The sequence below is a fragment of the Canis lupus genome, chromosome 1 (assembly GCF_011100685.1).
Source record: "Canis lupus familiaris isolate Mischka breed German Shepherd chromosome 1, alternate assembly UU_Cfam_GSD_1.0, whole genome shotgun sequence".
Taxonomy (NCBI): Eukaryota; Metazoa; Chordata; class Mammalia; order Carnivora; family Canidae; genus Canis; species Canis lupus.
Window position 1 is genome coordinate 29402373 of NC_049222.1, and position 26480 is coordinate 29428852.

Below are 26480 nucleotides of genomic sequence, written 5' to 3' on the forward strand. Positions count from 1 at the left end.
TGAGCCACCCAGGCTGCCCAGCCACTTCAACATTTTTATATATATAAACATTCTAGTATGTGGGATAACATTATCAAAGTGATCTAATAAGTATACCAGTCAGGTTGATGCTCTAGCTTCTTTAATTTTACTTTAACATTAGAAATGAAATTTTCAGTATTGCTTGGATTTCTGAATTTTGTCCCAAGTCCAACAACACTGGGAAGAGCTTGGAGAAGAAGGTGGCCCTCTGTCATGTCTGGAGTAGTGTCAACTTTCTGAAGATGCTCAAGTGCTAGGGTCAGCACTCTTGGGACATGCCAGCACTGGGCATTACAGCGATGGAAGGCTCTTTATCACAGAGGAGCCATGAGAGAGAAAATGGACACAGTCTAAGAATAGGTGTCTGCTGCATCCTGTGTCCATGAGGCAGAATCAGAAGATTGGGGTTGAGTGGAACAGTATTTCTGGTGATTGTTATTATCTCCTCTCTTTAGTCCATTAATCTTTTATTGTTCCAGGTCCTCTGTATAGAATATGAAAGAGGGCCATGTTCAGTTGTGCCTTTCAGAATTTTCATTGTATTTTGCTTGTTTGAATTGCACAAATTTCAGAGGAGAATAAAAAATGCAAGGGCACCGTGGCCCATGCATTGAAGGTAATCAACATCCTCACAGATCAAGTACACTTACTATCAGGTAAGCAAAATACAGAAACTCAGTATTCCCAAATAAGAATGCTCTCCAATGTTTGCTTTTTAGCTCTTTTTCTAATTTATTTATTTATTTATTTGAGAGAGTGTGCACCTGTATGTGTGAGTAGGGGGAGGGGCAGGAGAGAGAGAGACAAGCAGACTCCCCATTGAATGGGGAGCTGGTCGCAGGCCAAGACTCTATTCCATGACCCTGAGATCATGACCTGAGCCAAAATCAAGAGTTGGATGCTCAATTGACTGAGCCACCTATGCACCCTTTCCAGCTCTTTTTAAATAAGGAATCCAGAAGTTGTGTGCAGCATTAAGGGCAATCTCAAAGACTGTGGTTCCTCATTCTTCATCATCACTTACATGCCCCCACCCCCACATGCATCCCCCAAGTAAGACTTTAAATACTTCAAGCCCCAGAGAACTTTAACATGCAACCAGAGTCATTACCTCCAGGGAGTCAGTTTCACAATCACCTTCCTCTGTGCTTCTCCCCTTCTCTTCAGTGATGGTGTTCACCATTTCAAAAAACCTACAACGGGAGTTGGTATGTGGTCACTCATAATACAACTGATAGTACATATGAGCAAGTATGTTCCAACATGACTTAAGAGCAACAGATGGGAGCTAAGAGACTTTCTAAAGTCAGGCAATGAACAAACCATCAGTACTGGCATGAAAAATATGATTTTTCCAAAAGAAAAACACAGGCTGGTAGGATTGTCCAACCTAATACCTCATTTCAAATGACAGTAATGTAATATATTACAGAATTAGAAAAATGAGGCTAGACAAAGACACAGAAATGTTAAGACTGTGGACTTGGATATCAGACCAAGACTGTTAGTATTTGTGTGATTGCGGGCAAGCTCCTCCACCTCTCTGATCCTCAACTCTTAATTACAAAATAGGGACTACAGAAGTATCTAACTTAAAGGTTGTTAGAAAGATGACTTGACATAATACTTGTAAAGTATTAACAGAGTGCACTCATTAAATATTAGCTGTTATTGTTTTTGCTGATGGTCATATTATTATTTAAAATGGGAATTAACAAAAATTCTGAGGTGACTACTGGGTATAGTGCTAGTCACTACAACATGTGATCTCAGTTATTAAATATTTTGCTTTTACTATCGCAAATATGGTGTCCCATAAACACAATCTGCGAAACACTGATATGAATTAGGAACAGCTGGCTTATATGTGTGTAAAAGCCACCTCTTTTCCTCTTTTTTGGTGACATTTTCTTTAGGAACTCTTCTTATGAAGTTTTTTGTTTTGCTTTTTCCCGTAGACCATTTCAGAGCCAAGAAAAACAGTTACATCGATTAACAGATTCGCTCCCTATAACACTAGCTGTGTCTAGTCCATTCAGAGGGAAGGCTAACAGTTCATAGGTTTAAGGCATGGGAGGCACCATGAATAGGGCTGATGATCTCACATGCAGGTCATGCTCTGCATTGCCAGCCCAAAGGAAGAGCAGGTTAGATGGGTAAGAAAAATCTACCTACCATAACTAAGAACCTTTCTATCTCTGTACCTCTTTTTAATCGATTGATCTATCCATCCATCCATCCATCCATCCACCCACCCACCCATTTACCCCTCCATCCCTCCATCTAACAAATACACATCAAGTATCTATTAGGATCAAAAACTATTCTGGCCTTTGGGACAGTGATAAGGAGCAAAATAGACAAAGCCCATTTGGGAGTTTGGAAACTATCTATGGAGTTTGTATGTGGTGCCTACTTCCTCATTCTTCCTTCTTCTGTACACATTTCTTGGAGGTCAATGACAAGAAAAAGAAATTCCAAGTCTGAACAGAGTAACATATGCTCTGATGAAGATTAAATATCCTGATGAGTTAGGGACAAAAGCAAATTCAACCAAGAGGAAGAAGAAAGTGAAAAACCTAAAAAAAAATTCTGGCTTTAAAGACAGACTTTTAGATCTGGGTTAAAGACTTCCATCAGCTTTTTACAGAAAAATTTTCAACACAAACATCTCTAAACAGAATATTATACAGTAGGATGGTAACACAGTATAATTTTTTGGAGCCTGGATTCTAGAGTCAATGTAGTTGGTCCAAACCTCAAATGTTCACTTTTCAGCTTATATATGATTTTAAGCTCATTGAACTAAGACTCTATTTTTTTTTACTCTTTTCAATGAAGATGATAATATTACCTACCTAAGAGTTTTTATATGGAGATTAAAATAGATGTTAGATCTGGAGTAAGAACTCCATAAATTTTGGCTTTAATTATCATAGAAACACATCAGTAGCCTTGAGAACTTAAGTAGAAATTAGACCGTTATGTGTGCTAGGAAATTATTTCTTATTTCCAGTTTTTTTTTGCCGTCTACTTTACAATAATTAAGATAAAACTATAGCCATATAGTTCTATGGCCAACTATAGAATTATGGTTTTACAAGCTTTTTTCTTGGGACTAAGATAAAAACAACTGACTGTATACTGTAAACAATATGTCAGTCATTTTATAATGGGGTCAAATATTGATTATTTGAATAGGAACAACCCTCAGGAAAATTTTAAGTCCAAGCTGGCTTTTACCTGCACTTTGGTTTCTAAATTGTTACTCACTTGCCTAGGTCCTCACAGTCAGTCACTGTGTCCTATGGGAACATGAAGTACTTAATTATTAGCCCAAGAGAAATATACCCAAGGAGGTTAACCCACACATACAGTGCAATCCACAGATTTTTGGATTATCTATTATTGGTGTAGATCAGATCACTGGCTCTTAACTTGAACTGTATCCCCACCAGAAAATCCAACATAATTATCAAGGGGAGAGACCAGGCACTTATTAAAATGCACCAGTTGATTCTAATATGAACCAGAGTTAAAAGCTACCATTGCAGAAAATAGTGAGATTATTCGAAGAATTCAAGAATGAAAAATTAAAAAAAAAAGAATGAAAAATTTTGTTAATCATATATTGTAATAAGTGAGCACTTAAAAAATGAGACATTACAGTTGTCCATTAACTGTTAAGTCTTGATTAATGTTTTGTCTGTGGAAAAATAAATTATGACTAAGAAAAAGCTTGATAATTATTAAAGAGAGCCCCTCCATACTCTGATTGTTAAACACACCTCATAATTATAAACTATTAGCCCAAATGAAATACTTATATAACCACAGAGCCACAAATTCCTTACAGGAGCTACATGTTCACTCATTAATTAAAAATAGTGATCAGGTAAGAACAGTATGTTTTATACCTAAACAGTGATGAATACATACTTTTTACAATGAAGTTCTGTACAGAAGTAGATTTGGAAATCATCAGAATTATGAAGCACATAAAGAAAACAGCATCGTTCTTCAAATTTAGAAATACTGAAACAAACAAAAGGATTATTCAGGGAAATACTAATACTTCTATGAATGTGCAATGCAAAATAAATACTTCTTATATCCAATCCCCAATATGATATCAACGTTTATAACAAAAAGATACAAATAGCACTTGAAAAGTAATGTTCCCCATACCACTATATTAAAATTACTTAATAGTCTAAGAATTGTCCTCCTACTCATGCCTGCAGATAGGGTCACTCTGGAGTGTTGTAAGCACAGCTAAGCTATGGATGCCTCCAGCTTAGCATGGGAAAGCCATCCATCCTGTCTGCTACAGCACCACACTGCGTGGTTGATGGGAGGAAAAGCATGAAGTATCAGCTAGCTGACTGAGCTCTGTGATTTTGGTTCTATGGCATCTGTAGAACAAGGAAATATTTCCAAAGTCAGGAAGGCAATGTGTGGAGGCAGTAAAAGCACTTCATTGGTTGTAGAGATTTTAGAGGCATGAAGAAATGTAGAACAGCACTTGATTCTGACTCAACAAGTGATTTCATAGCAATTGAAATAATTCTGAGTCTACCAGTTGGGCCATGCTGTTTTATGCCAAAGGTTAGCAAATATTTTCTGTAATGGGCCAGAGAGTAAATATTTCAAGCTTTGCAGGCCAAACTACTCAGTTTGGTTTGGCTGTTAGAGCAGCCTTAGACAATGCACAAATGAATGAACATGACTGAGTTCCAATAAAACTTTATTTACAAAAACAGGCAGTGGGTCATATTTGGCCTGTGGGCTGTAGTCTGCTAATCCCCATTTATTTTATTTTTTTTTTTATTTTTTTTTATGCTAATCCCCATTTTATGCCTTTGCATCTGCTATTCCTTCAATTTGGAATGCACATCATTTTTGACTTTTTAAAGAAATTCTATTCAACCATCAGGGCCCAGCTTAGATCTTACCCTTTCCCTTCCCTACTTCTACCTTAAACAGAAAGACTTTCTCTTGCACCTCTGTTCCTTGAACATATACCTGTCATCTCAATAATGACTGTATTGCCATTAGTTATTAAACGTTCCGCTGATGGGTTGTGAGCTCTTTAAGAGTTGGAGTTTATGTCATAGTCATTGTTGTATTCTAGCAGAATAGGACTCAACATTTGACACACTGGTGGTGCTCAATAAATGCCCATTGACGGAGCTGAGCAAGTTCTGAGGTGATGCAAGACAAACTGCCGACTTAATTGAAATTTTCTTTTCTGTAGTTATCTCTTTATAGAGGAGGAAGCCAAGAAAACTTAACTCTCTTTGAAGTCACACACTAGAGCTTAAGTTTCTCAACATACAAACCAGCAGTAAGCCACACAGAAACATTCTATGTATATGCTGTAGGTCACAACAAAGGTTTATGTAGTGATGCCATACTTAATTAAAAAAGAATTCACTGGAAAATAGATATAATAAAGTGGAATTTATAGTACCATACTTTCCTAAATTGTTTAAAAATGCAGCAATAAATAATGAGTGCCTTGCTAATGACTGGTTTCAAAAATTAAATATTAAAAGAGTAAAACTTTATTTGAGAAGGCATGGGTTGGAAAGATAGCTAATGGGTCAATCCATTATCTTGCTTGTTTCTGTGCATTCATGAGGTAACAGGTGGTTTTACCAGGCAAACTCCAATTATCAGTGACTCAGACAGCTCTACCAGTTCATGCTCCAACAAAACCAATTATTATTATACCAAAAGCAACAGGGTATTGCATAACTGGCCTGCAGAAATCTGCTTTTTTTTTCTCATTTCTATTATATGGAGATAAATAGTAGTAAACACAAGTAATTTGGTTTGAAATTTCCAAGAGTTGGTTTAGCCTGAGCTTCTACAGAACAAGTATTTATATGTTTAACCAGTGGCTCTTGGTTCTGGAAAAAAAAAAATCTTATTTCTAAAACCTAGGAAATGGCATTTCCTGAGCCACTGGCATTATGATGGTAATGTCAGAACTAAACCAAACTGAAGGGAGCCACTATAATCTCAAGAACACATCATTAACAGCAACCTCAGGAAGAAAAGTTTGTAAAAAATGAGTTCCCTATAGTCTCATTATTGGCCATATTAATATTAACTGTAGGACACAATCTGAAAGATTTTTTTTTGGTTCTACCTAACAAGAGATTAGTTTCTGGCATATCAAAAGACTAGAAAATCATCCCTTAAACCAACAGCTTAAGAAGCTAGAGAAGACCCAAGTAGCTCATTTTTTATCTACAAACCAATTCTGCTCCAGAGTCCACATTTACCCCATATTCTCCATATTTTAAGCAGGTGACAAGCACAGAGTCAGTTCAACTAATAGGGAGAGTTTTGTTGCAAATCTTGTTATGGTGGAGACAGAAAAGAAGATTGTGCTTTTTCATCAATAGAAGGATTCTTAAGTTCTCTGCATTTTTAAATCCTGACTAAAAGTTCTCTTGACTTCTGAGAAAAAAAAAAAAAGTACCAAGGAAACTTACCTCACTCCCCTGACAGAAGAAGCACTAAAATTCCACTCATGTATACCTTTCTAGAACACAGGGGAAGAACAAGAATAATAAACACTGAGTCATCCAAATGAAAATAACATAATTTTGTTTTATTATTTTAAAATAATACACACAGTAATTTTTCCTAGTGCATAATTCTTCATGAACCAATTATCTGGATGGAAATTGTAATTCATTTCCCAGCCACAAGGGTGATGTTTATACTATTTAATAATTTCTGTACTTCAATAAAACAGCTTCCAAGAGAATGTAGGAGAATTAGTCTCATTAAAATTCTAAAACTTGATCTTTACCAAATTAACCTAGTGACTGTTGTTCCTTAATTTTTTAAATAAAAAACCCAGTGATCAAGGTAATTCAATTATTATAGCTGAGCAATATTTCTTTTCTGAGCAAAAAAAAATTAATTTGAATAGTCTTTACAGATGATTATTTCTGAATTATCTTTAAATTTTCTAACTAAAATGGTAGTTTTATTTCTTCAGAAAATAATACAGCAAGTATGTGTGTAGGTACACGACATACAGTGTTCATCATAGCTACAATGTCTTGTGACCTAATTTACACAAAATTTAATATACTAATAATGTTTGAACATAAAAAATTTGATTGTCATGATAAATCTGGGTGATTGCAGGGCCAAGATGAAAAAAAATGTGGACATTTATTTTTTGAGTTTATTACTAAAGCTAAGTTTAAGTTAGTATTAAATTCATGTTTTTAAATAAATTACAAGATGGATCACATTCCCTATAAAAATATGTCTGGACACAATACAGAATTGACAACAAAAATATTTTAATAGAAGTAAAGTAGTTAATACACATGTCCAAGTTTAGCAAGTGCTGTAAAATAGTCAATTCAGATTGCCAATTCAACTCTGTAAATGTGAAACAACCAGGAAAACAAGCTCTTACCCACCCACTGAAAATACTGCCAGGAACTTGAGGTCTTGGCTGGGCTTATGAAATGGGTAAGGAAGCCTGTGGCTCTGAGGTGAACCAGAACTCTCCTTTTGGCTGAAGCAAATCAAAAAGCCACAATTTATACCCACAGCACCTAGTTCTTTGTTAGGACCATGTAACTTAAAAATAGATCTTCCCAAACCCAAAGGAGTACTAAAAAGCTAGTTTCAATGCAACACCAGTCAGGTCAGGGGCACATGACCTGGATTAACACAACAAAGGCTGTGCAGGCAGCCCAGGAAAGGAAGGGACCATGGAAAGGTGCTCCTGGAATGTGTCTCTCTTAATCAGAGTACAGAGGGAGTGAAATTAAAATAGCACCCTGCAGCTTCAGCTGGTAATTTGGAAAGTTGTTTCTAAATCCTGTTGGCCTCAGGTGACCTTCTAAATATAATTGACCCAGGAGCTGTGGCCATCACCTGCATACTACTTGCAGTGCAGCCTTATCCTCAGAGCCTGCAACTGAGCTGTTCATCAAGGCAGCATCCAGGATCAGGAGGTGGGGGTAGAATGCAGAGCTAATAGGGCAGTTAGGCAAACTTGCAACTGAACAGGGCAACTGGCAAACACCCCTAAGACAGCGCTGGTAAAATCTATCTTATATCACAGCCTGTTCTGGGAATAGCCAAGGAGAGATTTCCCACATTGATTGGGTTGGTTTCGTAGGAAAGGAGAACAGCATTTCCAGAATCTTAGGTTCCTGAAAGGTTGCAAGTGCTGCCAGTGAATGTTTTATTTTAGTGCTGTGAAGCCCATGACCCAAGATGGAATCATCTGGAATAAGGCCCATCTCCCTAACTCCCTTGCTACTGGGACTCACCACGTGGAGGCGCTGGCGAGCTACAAAGCCAACTGGTGGGATAAGAGGTTCCTGGGGCCTGTCTGGGAATCTGGGTAAAGGGATTGCCAGAGGCAGAGCTGGAATAATTAGTCTCAACAAGCCCCAAACCGACACTTAAGCTAATTTACTCAGCACAAGCAGGATGTTGTAGGAACTGGTTAGTCTCACGGATCCTATGCCCCAGCTAGGACAACAGTAGGGACTAGGAGTTAATACTGAGCTACGGTGGCAGGAGTTATACATTGGGAGACCTGCAGTTCCCCAGACAATGGGACAGACACACTTTTCTTCTTTGCTAACAAAAACTGAACTTTGTTCGAGTTCAGGTAGCAATGTTTTGGGATGGGGGATATTGGTCCAAACTGGAGAAATAAGTCCATTCTCCTTCCTAGTGATTGCTTCAGGCATGAACACATGATGCAATTTATGCTACCAAGGAGAGGGCCTGACCCTTTTCCTTTGGATTCTGTGTGTGTGAACTGATGCTTGGAGCTACTATTTAAGACAATGAGAGAAAAGCCAAGAGCATAAAGAGAAGCCAACTCAGAATTGGGACACTGTTCAACCACTGAAATACCCCCAGGATGAACCCCCTGCCCCTCAGAAGTTCCTGTTATGTAAGATAACATTTCTTTATCAATTAAGCCATTTTTAGCTGGGAGTTTTATAGCTAAAAGCATCATTGATGGATGAGACTATCATATCGTCAAAAATCTAGAATCTGAGGCAAACATATTCCCCTCACAAATTTCCTGGATCTTCTCAGAGTGGCCATGGCTGGAGCTGGCAGGAGATCAGACCTTCATATTCCACTGGGACCCTGCTGCCTGCTACTTTTCCCTGAGAGACCACCAGATAGGCCAGGAGTGCTCAGACTCCAAAAAAGGAAGGGATTCTAAGTAACAACCACTTAAAATATCTTAGAAATAATGTTTCTCTTTCTCAATCTAAAATTTTCTTTCCTGTGCACATGCATATTTTCTTCAAGTGCTAACCTGACTTGAAGCAGCAACCATCCACTGAAAAAAGGGAGAACTGTTAAGAGATTAGGATTTCAATTTATTTTGTCCTTAAGGTAAAGTAACTCTCTAAGAGCCCCTGGACTCTTAGGAGTTGGTATAATGATCTTAAAGTTTTGATAGTTGCAATATAAAGTGTATACTAGCTCACATAACTGTTCATTCCACATTTTAGAATGAAAATCCTGAGAGAAAGAGGGAGTAAAGAAATAAACGTGATAAATGCAAAGCAACACTCTTCTATTCTTAGAAAAAAATGTAAAACATTCTATGACAGGGGTGCCTGGGTGGCTCAGTCAGTTGAGCCTGTGACTCTTGATTTTGGCTCAAGTATGGTCTCCAGATCAGGGTTCTTAGATTGGGCCCTGAGGGCTCAGGGCTCAGTTGGGAGTCTGCTTGGGATTCTCTCTCTTCCTCTCCCTCTGCCCCTTCCCCCAACCCCCAATTTCCTCTCGCACACACGTGTGCTTTCTCTCAAAAAGAAAATCTTTTTTTTTAATCAAAAAGAAAATCTTAAAAAAAAAACATTCTATGACAAAAAGAATCCATTTCTTGTTTAACATCAGACCTATACCCCTGCTATTTATCTGTTACTTTATAGTTATTATAGTTGCTTTAAACTAGCATGATATTAGCCAGGTTATCTTATTTTTATTGCTTGTCCTCATTCCAAGGGTATCACTTCTATTTCAAACAGTACAAAGGAAGACAGTGGTAATGAACATGCTGTGGACAGAATTAGGGTTTGTTAAGAAACTGATGTAACATTCAAAATGGAAATTGATTTAAGAAAGCTTAAATTTTTGAACAAGGAGAATTTTTAGCACAGTGGGGACAATGCAAATGTAATTCTTTCTGATCAAAAGATGGTAAAAGTGGAAACTGGACAACTCACAGCCTAAATCTGTAACTCTTCATGTACTCTTTCCTATCTTCATACATTTATTTCTCAGCATAATATAAAAATTATCTCTACAACTGTCACAAAACATAAGGGAGTCAATATAAGGCTAATTTTATTCAATAAAGAACTTCCAGAAAACTAGCTGGAAATAGCATTTATTTTCCAAAAATCTCTGTCTTACTTTTTGTTCTTTTTCTGTCTTCTGGCTGTCCACTCATTTTCCTGGCCCTGCTAATTGCTAATTCCTTTAGCCCCATTCTGTTTCCAAGTGTCCTTGGATAACCTTGCTCTTTCCAATCAAGCTTTTGAAAATTTCCTCTCCCAGATAATGTTCATGTTTCCTAACCTCTCAGATTTTGTAGTTTCAACTAGATGATTACTTTTTTTTTTTAAGATTTTATTTATTCATGAGAGACACAGAGAGAGAGAGAGAGGCAGAGATACAGGCAGAGGAAGAAGCAGGCTCCATGCAGGGAGCCTGATGTGGGACTCCATCTCAGGACTCCAGGCTGAAGGTGGCACTTAACCACTGAGCCACCCAGGCTGCCCTGGATGATTACTTCTGCTTGTGAGAACATATATGCATATACTTTAAAATAATGTAAATAAAATATTGTATAATTTAAAACAATGTTAACAACATGTATATAGTTACATTAGTTATTCTTGATTTTGTCTCTAGACAATTCCACCTGGAGTTATGCCGTCATGCAGGCTACAGATCAGCGTTCCAAGGACCCCCTCCTTGTGTTAGACTAATTTGCTAGAGTGGCACATAGAACATGGAAAAACATTTTACTTACTAGATTACTGGTTTGTTACAAAATGATATGACTCAGTACATAGCCAGATGAATGAGATGCATAGGGTAAGGTATGGAGAAAGGGCTAAGAGCTTCCATGACCTATGACCTCTCTCTCTAAGGCTGCCATTCTTTCCAAATCTCCGCTTACTCACCTACCTGGAAGCTCTTTGAACCTCATTCTTTTTGGATTTTTATGAGGGCTTCATGACAGAAGTATGATTGATGAAACCCATTGGCCACTAGAGACTGATTCAACCTCTCCCTTCCAAAGGGTGGGACTGAAAGTTCTAATCCTCTAATCCCATAGATGGTTTTCTTGGCAACCAGGCCTCATCCTTAGGTTAGGTCCACAGGTCACCTTATTATGATAACAAAAAAAACACTTTTATGGCTTTGAGCACTTAGGAAATTCTAAGGGCTTTAGGAAATCTGTACCAGAAATGGATGAAGACCAAATATTTATTTCAGTGTTTACAGATGAGGACACTGCAATGAGGGAAGTCATGTTGCCAAGGGCAGAGATCGGATTTGAACCCAGGATTGACAACAACTCAATGACATTTTAAAAAACTGACGCTGATATTTTTAAAAATTGCAACTCCATGCCTCCAAATGTACTTCCCAATTCCCTCGTTCTGACATATTTTCCCCTTTAACATACTTCTATATTTTATTTATTTATTGCCTGAGTTGACAGTAGGAATTTTTATTATTTTGCATTCATCTGTTTCCCTAGTACCTAACACAGTGCCTGGGAGCACCTGTCACAGAGTAAGTGCTCCATAAATATTTCCTGAGTTCATGGGTAATTGTTAAGGGAAATTATAAGAGTATTTTGGAAAAAAATTACCAAAACTCTCACAAAACTACTTTGCCACAAAACTTCTCTCATTTCTGTGGTTTATCCTATGGATTGAAATTAGGTCTTGGAATTTTTCTATTTAAAAAAATAGTAGGATTTGTACTTGCATTAAAACTGATAAGGTACAGAAGTGGAAAGGGTTATCCAAATGACTGCTAGAAGGGGAAATAAGAGCATTTAAGACCCCTTGAAAACCAGGGCAGCACAGCCCCACTGATATTGTGATGGCACCCAGAGCCAGTGGCTAATCTGAAATTGAGCAGCTGCTTAGATAACCCAACAGTGTCATAAAATGATAATTATGATCTTACTCATGTAAGACTAGAGTGGCCTTATTGATAGGCTTCCTAGAATGAAGATATGCATCTTTTAAGTCATATATTTTAAGTCTCAGTTCTCCGACACATAATTTAATGTATAGCATGAATTTCAAAACAGAGAAATCTTTTAATTTTAAGCAAACTTTGGATGGTTTTGCCATCTACAATAAAAATCCGAATAATTTCAGACATACTTTACTAAATGAGTAAAATTCATAAACCAAATTTAATAAATTTCATATCACGGGATATATTTATGCCATGACAGATATATACAGTAAACTATTTCTTTGTAACTAATGCAGATATTTGCTGGAATATGTAAATGCTAGAAGGGAGTAAAGTCCTTCACTATGAATGCTCTTGTCTTAATGATTACACAGTTTACCTTGTCATCAGGAAGCACGTGCCAAATAGATATGGTCTTTTCCTCAACTTCATTGTTGATAGACAAATATGAAGGCTGATAGATTTTGGTTGGTTCTAATATTAATACCTTGAGAACAAAAAGCAAAGAAACGAATATTAGGGACTTCAGATTTAAGCCATTTAGAGCTGTTATAACATCACTGAACTGATGTGGAAGATCATTGGATGAGCCTCTGGTTCCACCGCAGTATTAAATCCATTTTAACTCCTACCGTTGCCTTCCCTGAGTCCTTTGAGCATTTTACGGTATTATACAATTATCCTAAGTTCCAAGAATATACCACCCTTTTTGCTAAAGAAATTAGAAATGAATTTTTGAAGTCCCTATATTGGTTTGGCTATCCCCAGGGAATCTACTCTAATGATATATTTTTAAGGTCTTCTTTCATCTTGCAGTTAGTGCAAAATCTATTTCTATAAATATAAATGTGTCCCCAAAAGGCAGAAACATGGTAAAGCAAATAATTCCATACATAGAAAAGATTCCATATGCAGAGAGTTACATACTATTTTAGGTTTTCTCCTGCCACACCTTCATCAAGATGTGGTAGTATGGTTTTCATACCTATGTAAATGGATTGAGAAATGATTTTGGCTATTACTGAAAGAGTTTTATATATGGACATAGCTGTATGAAATAATAAAAATAATATAAATAATAAAAATGTTTTTTGCATTGTCTTCAAAATAAAACTGGAATCTTCAATAATGATATATTTAGCCTTGTGAAAGAGAAAGAAATAAAGCTTACTCCTGTTTTGGAGATGTACAAGGTGTATATAATAAGTGAGTTGAGAATCACTCTCAAAGATGTAGTGCATTATTACTAGTATCTGATAATAGGTGCAAATAAAATTAAGAATGCACTGATTTTAAAGGTGATGCAACTATTACCTATTTACACAGATGCTTAAAAGCACCCACCTAGCTCAAATTTCCTATGCAGTCTTAAGTAGGAGTATTTAAAAAGGAAAGGAGAACCAATACTAAACTATCAGAGAAACTAGAATAGTTCCTTCTACCCTACTGCTTAAAACTCAAGAAAACTGGCTTTTAGAAAGAATCTTGTGTCAAGAAAGTTGACCAGATAAAAGTGGAAGAAAAACCCTTCAGAAGACTCCATCAGCAAGGGATTATGGACTCATAATACACTGTAATCTAAAGTACAATTTGAGCAAGAAAGCACATGGATTAGCAGCCTGACTCTTGGCCATCCACTACAAACCTAGTGTACCGAATTTACATTATATTTATCACAATGGTAAAATATATTTAGAGTACAGAGAACTACAGAAAGGGGATTAGGGAAACAAAATTTTCTTTACTTTTGAGTATAAAAAATTTAAAGGGCTTAATTTGTGGTCAGGCTCTAGTTATGAAAATATGATAGAACAGGGATCCCTGGGTGGCGCAGCGGTTTGGCGCCTGCCTTTGGCCCAGGGCGCGATCCTGGAGACCACGGATCGAATCCCACATCCGGCTCCCGATGCATGGAGCCTGCTTCTCCCTCTGCCATGTCTCTGCCTCTCTCTCTCTCTCTCTCTCTCTCTCTCTCTCTGTGACTATCATAAATAAATAAAAATTAAAAAAAAAAAAAAAGAAAATATGATAGAACAGACCACAAATAAAGTACAGTCAGGGCCCACTGAAGAACATATTTTGATTTAGGAAGATACCAGGTGAATCTAGGTCCAAATTCCAATCAACAGAGAATGAAGTGGTACTGATTAATAATAGAAATAAATTTTCAATTGAAACTTGGCAGGATTGGTGTTCTAAAATCTGAGTATCATGGGCAGCCCTGGTGGCGCAGCGGTTTAGCGCCGCCTGCAGCCCAGGGCGTGATCCTGGAGACCCTGGATCGAGTCCCACATCAGGCTCTCTGTATGATACCTGCTTCTCCCTCTGCCTGTGTCTCTGCCTCTCTCTGTCTCTATGAATAAATAAACTTTAAAAATCTTTAAGAAAATAGGGATCCCTGGGTGGTGCAGCGGTTTGGTGCCTGCCTTTGGCCCAGGGCGCGATCCTGGAGACCCGGGATCGAATCCCACATCAGGCTCCCGGTGCATGGAGCCTGCTTCTCCCTCGGCCTATGTCTCTGCCTCTCTCTCTCTCTCTCTGTGACTATCATAAATAAATAAAATTAAAAAAAAATCTTTAAGAAAATAAAATAAAAATAAAATCTGAGTATCCCAGTGTTTGTGAAATGAAAATTAATAGGGAATAAAAGGCAGATTATTCCAAAATACCATCCAAGTCACTGTACTGACAAAGGTGAATATATGTCTTGTTTCCTAATTATGTGGGCATAGAGTTTAACATGAGAAAAGCACAGCACCAGGTTATCTCCCCTCTTCTTAAATTATGTCTTTATTGTTGTCTCAAATATTTCTAACAGATAAAGTCTGGCCTATGTTTTCCAATGTCAAGATAGGGAGTAAAAATCGGTTGTAATTATCATTGTGTAACCTTTGTCAAGCCCTTTGATCTGCCCTTGAAATGACAAAATGGAAGGAATTTGTAGCATGCATTCTGGAGGTCACAGAAAGAAGGAAGAAAGAAGAGGCAATCTGACAAAACCAGCTAGCGACAACTCGCTTGAAAGTATAAACATTCTTGCTTTTAGTTTCTAAACTTGTATATTGGTTCACATTAAAATCAACGCTAAAACATTTTTTAAAAAATAAACAGCTTATGTCTTGTATCTGAAATGGGAAGGAACGCAGTAAGACCCATAAACTATACAGGGTAGACAGTAAAGATAGTTACATGTCTCAGCTCCTACAAGAGTCCATAAAAGCACCACACTCCCCTTCCTCTTACCTGGGGTGAGGGGCTGATGGTCTCCTAACTTTTCAATGTAGGAAGGAAAGAAATATACACAGAAGAGAGGTGAAAAAAAAGAATCAAATAATAATAATAAAGGAGGGGACCATTCAAATCACTTTGCAAAGAAACTTTTGTCTGTTTCCTTTTACCCAGCATCACTGTTATTTCTTAGAGTAAGAACAGATACAGTAGTGAAATAAATGGAAACAATCAAATAAAATCTTTTCTAATAGAAGTCATCTTGGTTTTAGTCAGATCCATTTTAAAAGAAGGATAATGTTATTACCCCAATCAAGACCTACTGTGGCCTTTGTAAGTGTGAGCCAATGATGCTACTCCATGGACACAATGAGTTAGTGACTGACATGGTACCACAGGTACTAGAAACCTGCCTTTCTCCACACGGTGGAATATGGGGAGCAAATTCTTATGGTTGCAGGGAGTAGGCTCAGTGGGAAAGGCAGATGAGTGAAGCAGGAATAATGGGACTGTAATCAATATCCAGAATGGAGCAGATAGTTGACTTAGTAGGTTGTTGCTTTTGGAGAAGACAGTCACCAGTTGCCAGTCCCTTTAATTTCTCAACAGCTGAAAATCTAGATTTTTGTGAACTCTCCTTATTTTTCACTTGACTTTTTTATAAGCTCTATTTTTCAGTGGAAATATTCTACCTTTTAATCTAGTTTGTCTATCTTTTCCTCTATCTTCTCTAACATAGTAATTACAATTATTTGAAGTTCTTCTCTGGTAGCTTCAATATGTGAATCACTTCTTGGCCTGCCTCTATTGGCTGTTTTAGCTTTTCATTATCTGTCAGTTTTTTTCTGCTTCTTAGAATGTTCAATAATCTTTGATTGTGTCTGAATGACACAATGCAGAGGCTCAGGACCATATCTTTCCACAGGTTTCTTCTCTACTCCTGCCCCCTAGCTAGCAGCCAAATTATTAGTGCATCATCTTGATCTTATCAAGGCTTACTTCTATTACAGCTTTGTTAGGGTAGGTCTTTTAGTTTTGCCTTTATTCCCAGGGCATGGGCTTTTTCTATGTCTCCTCTAAATGTTTGGGTGTTCACCAAAGTCTCATCATTCTGGCTAAACCCAAAGTCCAACATCTTATCCCTGAATTGTTTAAGCTCTGGGATATCTACTCAACTCTCAACCTTCCAAAGAATGCTCTTTACCACTTCTGGTCCTGATCTTCTAAATAGCAAGGGGATTTACCTTGGTAAGGTTTACTTAAGCCATATAGGTTTCAGCTAAAACCCAATTTTAGTCAAATCCTGGGATCAGTAGTTCTGTTTACTTACATCGTGCTTACCCCTTGTTCACACTATCTAGAAGTTGCTCTAGGACTCCAGTAAATTACCCAGGTAGAATCCTGAGATTCATTCTTCGAAACTCCCCCTTCTCCAACACCTTGCCCCTCATATTCCAGCTGTCTTAGAGTCCCAAACACCTCTCCCTGTCTGCTCTTCCAGAGAGAATCCCACACCCTGCTAGGGCTCCACTTCCTTGGGCTGCAGCCAGAAAAAGGCCTTAAGAGAAAAAAAAGTAGGTGAAGGTGGGACTCACCTCAAGTACCTCCCCGCCCAAAGATCACAACACTGTGATCATTGCTTATTTAATGTTTACAAACAGTATTTTATATATTTTGTTCAGATTTTATAGTTATTTGTGGCAATACCAATATCATTTACAGCCAGCACTGAAGATCAAACTCTCCTTATTTTTTAAATTTTGGCAACAAATTCTTTTTTTTTTTTTTAATCATCAGGAGGTCTTTTAGACACAAACTTAATCATATCCACAACCCCACACAAAATAAGAGAAATACTAATTAAAATGATCCCAATGTACCATTTTTTTCATCTGTAAGTTTAGCTAAAGTACAAAGATGACAAATACACTTTTTGAGAAAGACTTTAGGAAAGCAGTCAGTCTCATATGTTGCCAGTAAGAGTGTCAATTGATACAATTCCTATGGAGGGCAACATGGCAATATTAATTCCACTTCTGGGAATTTACCTTATAGATTTATGTGCACATGTGCAAAACAGCAATGGCACAACAGTGTCTCATTTTAATTTGCATTTTTTGGACCACCCAGTGAGATTAATTATCTTTCCACATGATTTGCCCATTTCCTTTTTCTTTTGCTTACCAATTAGTAGTTGTTTTTTTTTCTTTTTTCATTATTAGGCAAATTGATAACCTTGCTGCATTAGTATTAAATATTTTATCCCTATCTAGCGTTTGCCATGTTTATGGTATTCTTTACTGAACAAAAGTTAGAATTTTTAATGAAATCAAATTGGTCAACATTTGCCTTTGGGGCTATAGGTCCCTTTCTTGCTTAGGAAAGCCTCCCTCACCTAAGTATATACCTATATTCTCCTAACTTCTCTCTTAATATCTTCTAGTTTTATTTTTGACATATCATATTATGACAGACAAATCCATATTAAATAATTTAAATTAGCCCAGAATAGCTAAGAGGAGTGGTTTCCTTTCATAGCCAATTTTCTAGTCAATCAAGTCAACAGTCAACTAAATACAGATAGTTCTGTGCTGTCTTCTTTTACTGCATTTGCTCATCAGAGCACCAGCTGCAGGCACACTGCCAGCTCACTCTGAGAGAAGCATTTTCTTAGGCTACACATTATCTAGGCTAGAAAACAAAGCGTTTTTAGTGTGAAAGGCTTTTCAACTGAAGATCCTGCTGAGCTTAAGGCATCATTGGGAAGGAAGCGTAAAGAAAGCATGTTAATGCCAGCAACAGATTTAATTAAATGAAACAGATGATCCTATAAACAAGTATTAGAGAACAAGATTCTATAAAAAGAGTTGAGAGTTGTCACCACCTGAGTATGGAAGATTGGACTAGAGAGCTCACACATAGAGATTTATGGGATCACTTGGATGTGGGAACAGATTAGTGAATACAGTGACTGGGTCAGTGGTTCTAGAATTGGGTGATATTCTGAGAACTCTCAGGATGGGAAAGGCACCAGCTTTGAGAAGATGAATAGATTTTTAAAAGTGTGTTGCTTCTACTATACATATATCTGTATCCATATCCAGCCAAGATGAGTTACAAATCAGAAGCTATGAGTCATTTCTCATGGGGAAATGATTAGGACACTACATCTAACTCTGACTCATGTGGATAATGAGTGGTGCAGATGGAATAAACACCCAGGTGAAAAGCAGCACTTTTCACCACAATAATGGTGCTGACATTGATGACAATGTTAACACAACTGTAGTATGAATTAACAGCAACCTTGTGTCTGGTCTGAAGCAATATGTTGACTAACTGAGGCTAAGCAAGAGGCAATCTTTTCTTGGAAAGCACACTTCACAACTTATCAAAAGAAATCATCAAATTCCATGGCAAAAACATAAAAATATCACTTCCCTGATTTTGGGAAGTCATTAAAAAAACAAAAGTAACACTAGTACTGTTACAAATACAGTGCAAGATGTTCTTTAAATTAAAGAAACAAAATAGGGATGTACCTAAAGTTAAGCTAAATGAAGAGTACTCACTGGAAACCTAACTACGGTAACATCTGTCTTTGTGGCTTCAACCAGGAAATCCATCCAGAAGTCCACGAGCTCCTGTTTGGCCACAGGCTGGTCTGTAGTCAGTTTCACAAAATGCTTATATATCAAAATTGTCTCTACAATAGATTTGAGGTACCTAAAAATGAAAAGATATAAAACACATAATGGGCAAATTTAAATATAACATTAATATTTATAGATTCAGATTGGCCCAACATTATTCATTATTTCTTATATGCCATGTACTTTCACACATATTATCTCATTTAAATCTTCTAGAAATTCAATGAAGCAGGCTGTTTTTTAAAAAGATTTATTTACTTATTGAGAGGTGGAAGATAGACAGTGTAAGCATGAGCAGAAGGCGCAGAGCGAGAGGGAGATAGAATATCAAGCAGACTCCACACTGAGTGCAGAGCTGGATGCAGGGCTTGATTTCATGACCCTGGGATCACCACCTGAGCTGAAACTAAGAGTCAGCTGCTTAACTGACTGTGTCATCCATGCGCCCCAATAAAATAGGCTGTTTTATCCTCATTTTAAAGATGAGTAAACTGAGGCATAGAGAGCTTAAATTGCTTGGACCAGATGATACATCTACTGAAAACATGCCTTTTAAAATAACGCCTATCCTCTCTTCAAGGGAGTGGTTAATGCACTGGTTTTAAAATATGCTTCCTTGAGAAAGCTTTTCAAAATATACCCTTCATGAAAGATCATTATTTTCCTTTGAAGCAACTCAGCTTATATATTATACAATATCCTCCAACCTAACAAGACAGATGGTGCCTCAAAGGAAACAGCTAGGAAAAAATGAGAAGCACGATAATTCTGAGATAATGGGTAGGCAAGCACTTTGCAAACTATAAATATGGAAATTAACATTAAGTGAATGGAAACTTAAGGCATTATTTTGCAGTTGTTATTACTATTGCATAAAATAATGTCTTGTCTGTTGTTAACAGAAGCTGCAACACCTCAAACCAGAGCTCTTGGACCTATGCTTCAGTCCCCTTCTGTACCATCTGAATGATCGTTGTAAAATAAATGATAAATTAGGCTGCATGTAACACATGCATTGATAGCATTCCTTGCTGAATGCCTACTGTAGACATCTCACTGACAGGACTGGCCTGTCCCTAAGTAGCATACAGTGCTGATGAGACAGAAATGTAAAGGTATAGCACAGTGACCTACATATCCATGAGGCTACAACTACAGAAATATGACTAACAAAAGCCATACAGTCCCTACTGACAGAAATACGATTTTAAAATGACAGAAACACAAAAGCAGATCTCATGAGATGAACTAATCACACGTATGTATACAATGACACCACGTCCTTCCATCTGGATGCAGGAAAAGGTTTTAGGGCAGGGTCTTGTCTGTAGGCAGATGTGATTTAGGAGTGTCCCCAGGTGGAGAAGGTGGCAGAAGAGAGGCATGCTCCGTGCGTGCCAAGCCATGAATGCATGAAGCCACAATCTGGCACGTTCAGTGTGACTAGAGAACAGTGTCATTGGGGTGTGTGACAAGATCTGAGGCTGGAGTGACTAAAGGCAAACTTTGTTTGCCAAGGCAAAGAGGTGGACTTTATCTCTTAGGTTGTGAAGAGCCATTAAACTACACCGATTTATGGATTTCAGTGGCAGGAAAGGATCAGACATCAATTTTAGAAAGATCAATATCGGTGTGACACTGGGGAGGGTTTACTAATGAGAAGACTTGAATGTGAGGAAAGCTTTTGGGAAGCCAGGGGGACCTACTGTGGTAGGTCTCCTCCAGTGGTTCCTCTGATGAAAACATGTCAGTGGCCCTGGCTCTGAGCCAACCTGAGCCTTTCTTGATATCATGGTTAACCTTTTAAAGCCTTTACAGCTAGTAATCATTACCTGTGATGCATAATAAAATTAGCATTGTTTTCCAAAATAGTCTTTTTTTTTTTTTCTTTTTAAATTTATTTATTCATGATAGTCACACAGGGAGAGAGAGAGAGAGAGAGAGAGGCAGAGACACAGGCAGAGGGAGAAGCAGGCTCCAAGCACCGGGAGCCCGATGTGGGATTCGATCCTGGGTCTCCAGGATCGCGCCCTGGGCCAAAGGCAGGCGTCAAACCGCTGCGCCACCCAGGGATCCCCAAAATAGTCTTAAATGCAGTCCTAAATGCTTTCCTCTCTTCAATTACCATATACCTTATGATGAGACTTGGGGCACTCCAAGAAAATTTTGAAATTAGGAAAACACACACATATAAGAAACATTTGAATGTATGAATAAGCTTTAAGCATAAAGAAGTAAAAAGCAAGAATGAGAATCCTCAAACTGAGATTAGATCAATAAGAGAACAAAGGGTGTATGTTTGGGACAGAAACATGGGAGGCTGACATAGAAATCTGTGAATCTACCAACTTGATTTGCAGGTGTCAATTTTGGCCTCCTATGGGTAACACTGGCCAACATGGGCTAGCGGGTAGGTGAGTATCATGAAAAGGCTAAGCGAAAGGCAAGCAGAAATCATCTACAGCCAGTCATCAGAATCTATATTCATTACATTTGATTTATGAACATCAGTTTTCCCTCTAAATTCTCCATTTCATTCTGGAAGCAAATAAAATCATCTAATCAGTTCAACAAATATAACAATTTGGAAATAAGTGATAAGAGTTGTTTATTAAAGCACTTGTTTAAACACATAACCGTTTACTATTACCATGCGGGTGTCTTCAGCTTAAAAAGCTTTTCAGATGCTTGGATGACTCTCATGTGATCATTGGCCAAGACACTGGCACCCAGAAAAAATCCAACTTCCCAGTAGCTCTGGAGTTTTTCTAAGTTTCCCTTTTTACCAAGGAGGCTACTCAGCTTCACTCCTAGAAGATCATCAGGGAAGTACAACGTTACAAACACACAGCACTTTTTATTAGAGAACAGGTAGGTAGAGCAGACTTTTTATTAAAAAACAAAATTAAGCTTTCATTCTTCCTTTCAGATTCAAGTAGCTTTAAGTTTCAATCATAAAAGGGGCTTAAGTTCATGTAAAAAAAAAAACCAAAGTCCCTTTAATTTGAAGATCCAAAGATAACTGCCACTGTCACTTTGATGTACATCATTCCAGAATTTTAATGTATGCCGCCATTGCATGTGGATAAATTAAAAGGTGATAATATCTTGTTATGTAACCACCTTGCTTCCCCTATAATATCACGGATTCTTTAGTTACTTGAAAGGGAAATATGCTACACTATCACTCAGTTGCAGTATAAAATACATAGTATATATATTTTGCAAGAGTAAAATGCTACAATAATAATAATTTTATATGCAAAAACAATTATACACTTATAAAGTTAAAGAAATAAGAAAACTGACAGACAACACTGTCTTGATTACTGTTGCTTTGTATCAAGACTTGAAAGTTAGATAATGTAAATCCCCCAACTTAGTTCTTCTTCAACATTATTTTGCTTCTTCTGGGTGTTTTACATTTCATTATAAATATTTGTCTCTACTCTGCCTTGTAATATTTTTGCATTTGTAATCCTTTGTTTGCTAAAGGGAATATATCTTTGTAGACTTATTAAGTGCCACTAGCATTCACAACATTAAAGTATTAGGAAAATTATCTGAGATTTGAGACTGAGGTAAAAAGGTGGGACGTGTCAATTCAATATGTCATAGGGGCATAAGGCCAGACTTGAGGATTATCTAGGGAAAGTGTAGCAAGTTCATTTCATTGTTTACTATTCATTAAAGATTTCAGACTTAGAGAAGTTTACTTGTTAACTTGATAGAGATGCAAATAGTTTTTGTCTAGTAAAATAGATAATCCCTAAGATTTATGACTTCTTGGGCTTGAATTCATTTATTTAAATCAAACTCAGAAATGTCATCTTAACATTTCTTTATTAAATCATCAATGAATACCCTAGCTTCTAAAATGCACTTTGAACTGGACATATCATCTTACTGTTTTCCATATTAACAGAGTTAAATAAAATCTAAAAAGATTTTTTTTTTTTAAAACGGATTTATTTTCTAGAGAGAGAGAACAGAGAGAGCAGCAGAGGGAGAGGAAAAGAGAGAATATCAAGCAGACTCCTCACTGAGTGCAGAACCCAGTTTGGGACTCTATCTACAATCCTGAGATTATGACCCAAACCAAAATCAAAAGTCAGACACTCCACCGACTGAGCCACCCAAGCACTCCTAAAAATCTTTTACAGGTGTTCTATTTTATATTTCCTAAGAATTATGGGTTTTTTTGAAAACATACTTTAAGAAAACAAAATATTCGTTAAAAAACCTTATGCGACTTTTTATGATATAATACACTTAGGCCCTGAGTATTTCAAGAAGTTCATTTGGGAATCCTTCATATATTGTGATAAGTTAGAGAGAATGGCTTTGCCCCCTTAAAATTTTGTAAGATGAAAAAATTATCCTCACGTATGCAACAACATCCATGATCTCCTATCTGAGTATAATTTAAAATTCAACGAATATAAGGAAAGAAAGTGCACAGATAAAATGAGACACTAAAAATGGGCATTTCTACCAACTTCATTTGAAAATGAGCTGTTTTTATTTTGTTGTGCTTGCAAAACAATGAGCCAAGGATAGGTCTAGCAGCAAATCACGTCAAACATTTAAATAGGGGCTAATGTGCAATAGTCCAAAATTATAGTAATAACAGTTTTATAATAAAATTTCAGGTTTATTCTTGCATGCCGGTTCGTAAGATGAGGGTGACAGTTAACTTTGACATTGGCATGAATTTGTCACATGCTTGTGTCATTTGACTTCTTTTGATAGCCACTGTGATTCCTAATAGCTGGACATTAGATCTTAAAATGTTGGTTAAACATTTTTGGTTAGACTATTTTATAGGAGATACTGCTTATTTCCTGCTCATCGCATGAAGAGGCTCTGTTGGGCCATCTCACAACTAGGGATGCTGGCTGGATCACTGAGAGTCAGATCCCTGGAGGGCATATATAGAAATCCTTGACAGAATCATTATTTCAACATCACTATCATTGTCAGCTTATCATTCCCTCCATTTCATTAACTAGAATTCTTTTGAAGAATACATTCCCTGTGCAATAATACATTTAGTTTGTAGCATACTTTAAGGAGAGCTTTTACCTCCTCAACTAGATGAGTTATATAGTATCTCTTTAAAAAGAAGGGAAGGTACCTAATTTCTTCCCTATATAATTTCCAATTATCTGAGAAATTGGTCACCTCCAAGCAGGACAAAGGAGTTGTTCTGTGACTAGTGATGGATTTTGTTTTTGTTCTGATTTCCTTTTTAAAACTATCATTATAGAATCATGGACTTTCACATTCAGTAATACAGATTTCATTTTTATTGTTCCCTGAAAATGAGATTCAAATAGTCTTTTGTCTCAATTCCAACGTTCTTTTATTATATAATCATTATTGTTGGGAGACCCAAACCTAGAATTCTGACTCTCACCCATAAAATGTCTCAGAGTTGAAAAAGTCCACAGAAGACAGGAAAATCAGCAGTTATGTAGTTAACAGTTGAATATTAATTTTAAGTCTTATGTAGCTGGAAATAGGAAGAACATGTAAGATGTGGTTCTGTTTTTTCAAATCCTAGTTCCAAGTGGTCTAAACATCAATGATTATTCAAAAACTGGGAAACTGAAAAAGCAGATCATGAAACAGTTGGTCTTAACTTCAAACACACACATAACTAGAATTGAGAGTCTTTGGGCAGTAGATTAGGACAGCTAAGAATCATGTCTTACCTTAGAGATCTTAACTGTAAGATGATATATTAAATCTAAGCTTCAGATTTAGTGATTGTCTTTTGGCATCTTAATTTTTAGTTGCTTATCTTTTATAAATGAATCAAAATTTCAAAATGCATCTGAAAAAGGGATTTCACTTTAAAAAAAGTCTAATTACTAAAAGGAAACTCAGTAATTTGGGCTCATTTGTACATTTGCAGGGGGCCAAGAGAAGGAACAGAAGAAGATATAAAATACTGAGAAATTTGGCTAGACCATTTAAAAAAAGCTTTTTAAGAATATATCTTTAAAATATGCAAAATGTGCTTGCAAAATGTGCTTTATTTATTCATCTTATTTCTATTACATACTGTTAATATTATATAGGACAATTTATTCCTATATAATAGGAAATCTTTCCTTGAAAATCTTTTTAATTCTATCTTACCATTAAAAAAATTAAGCACTAGTCAGTCTATGATGATATATGATATCATAATTTATGATTGAGCAGAACCTAAATTAGTGAGCTTTAATTATAAAGGATATACAGTTTGGAGTGTAAATTACAGTATTTTAGAAACCTAAAATTTATTTCTTGAAGTAACTAAAAGTTTCATTGTCAAGTCACATTTTAAGTCTGTGTATGTTCTGCACTTTCCCAAATTCAAAATTCAACTTCGTATATTTTCAAATGCTTAATATATATTGTAAATGAGTTCTTGGAAAAAGATTAAAATATATTTTCTTTATAAAGTTATATTAATCATAGTTCCTCAAGCCTCAGGGTGCTGATCATTCTTCTTCTTTTCCCTCAGTTTTATTATAATACACAACTGATATTGATCACATCGTGTAAGTTCAAGGTATAAAATGTGTTTCTTTGATATACTTATATATTGCAGAATGGTTACCACCATGGTGTTAGCTAAGACTTCCATCACATCAGATCATTATCATTTCTTTTTTGCAATAAGATCTACTCTCTCAGCAGGGTGCTGATCATTTTAATCTATGTTGAACTTAAAAATGAGAAGAGTAGGTACATTTTCAAGTCACTATGCTATTGATCTATCAATACATGCAAATCAGTGCTAATTCTTGTAATGATCTGGAGGCTTCCATAAAACTTCACCTTAAGTTCAAAAACGTAACAGTACAAAGTATTTTTTTAGATCACTAGTACTTAAAGAGTTTTGGCTAGTGTAGAGTTTGAAAACCAACCTTAGGTACAACATTTTTTTGTAATCATAATTTTTGAAAAGTACAAGTTACCATGTATTTTCTCTGATTTCATTTACCAACTGAAAAAATTATTTCAAATAAAGCTTTGTGCATTGTATACCAGTGCAATCCAGCAGCAACAAGTATTTTATCATTCTTTTAGTCTGGGGCCTTCCAAAATTACTTAATACTCAAACTTTATTTGCCATTCAGGATTTCCCAGAACATTACACATGGCTATTTTATAAGTCCTTCCCAAATAATGTAAAAAAGTTCAGGACTCATTTTTCTTGAAAGAAAATTAAACAGAAACAGTCTCCAGTTAAAAATCTTAAAGGAGGGGTGCCTGGGTGGCTCGATCAGTTAAGCTTCTGCCTTCATCTCAGGCCAGGAT

The 26480-nt window shown here is 36.7% G+C and overlaps 1 protein-coding gene across 1 annotated transcript in view; it reads right to left on the reverse strand.

Moving 5' to 3' along the window:
- Positions 1-26480, reverse strand: part of MAP3K5 (mitogen-activated protein kinase kinase kinase 5) — a 198397-nt gene that overhangs the window by 64397 nt on the left and 107520 nt on the right. Inside the window, exons 9-14 of the mRNA XM_038526115.1 lie at positions 21814-21973; positions 19083-19236; positions 12662-12769; positions 6528-6577; positions 3961-4056; positions 1133-1214 (exon numbers count right to left, since the gene is read on the reverse strand). Of these exons, the coding sequence (XP_038382043.1) occupies positions 1133-1214; positions 3961-4056; positions 6528-6577; positions 12662-12769; positions 19083-19236; positions 21814-21973 (650 nt within the window). The remainder of the gene's footprint in view (positions 1-1132; positions 1215-3960; positions 4057-6527; positions 6578-12661; positions 12770-19082; positions 19237-21813; positions 21974-26480) is intronic.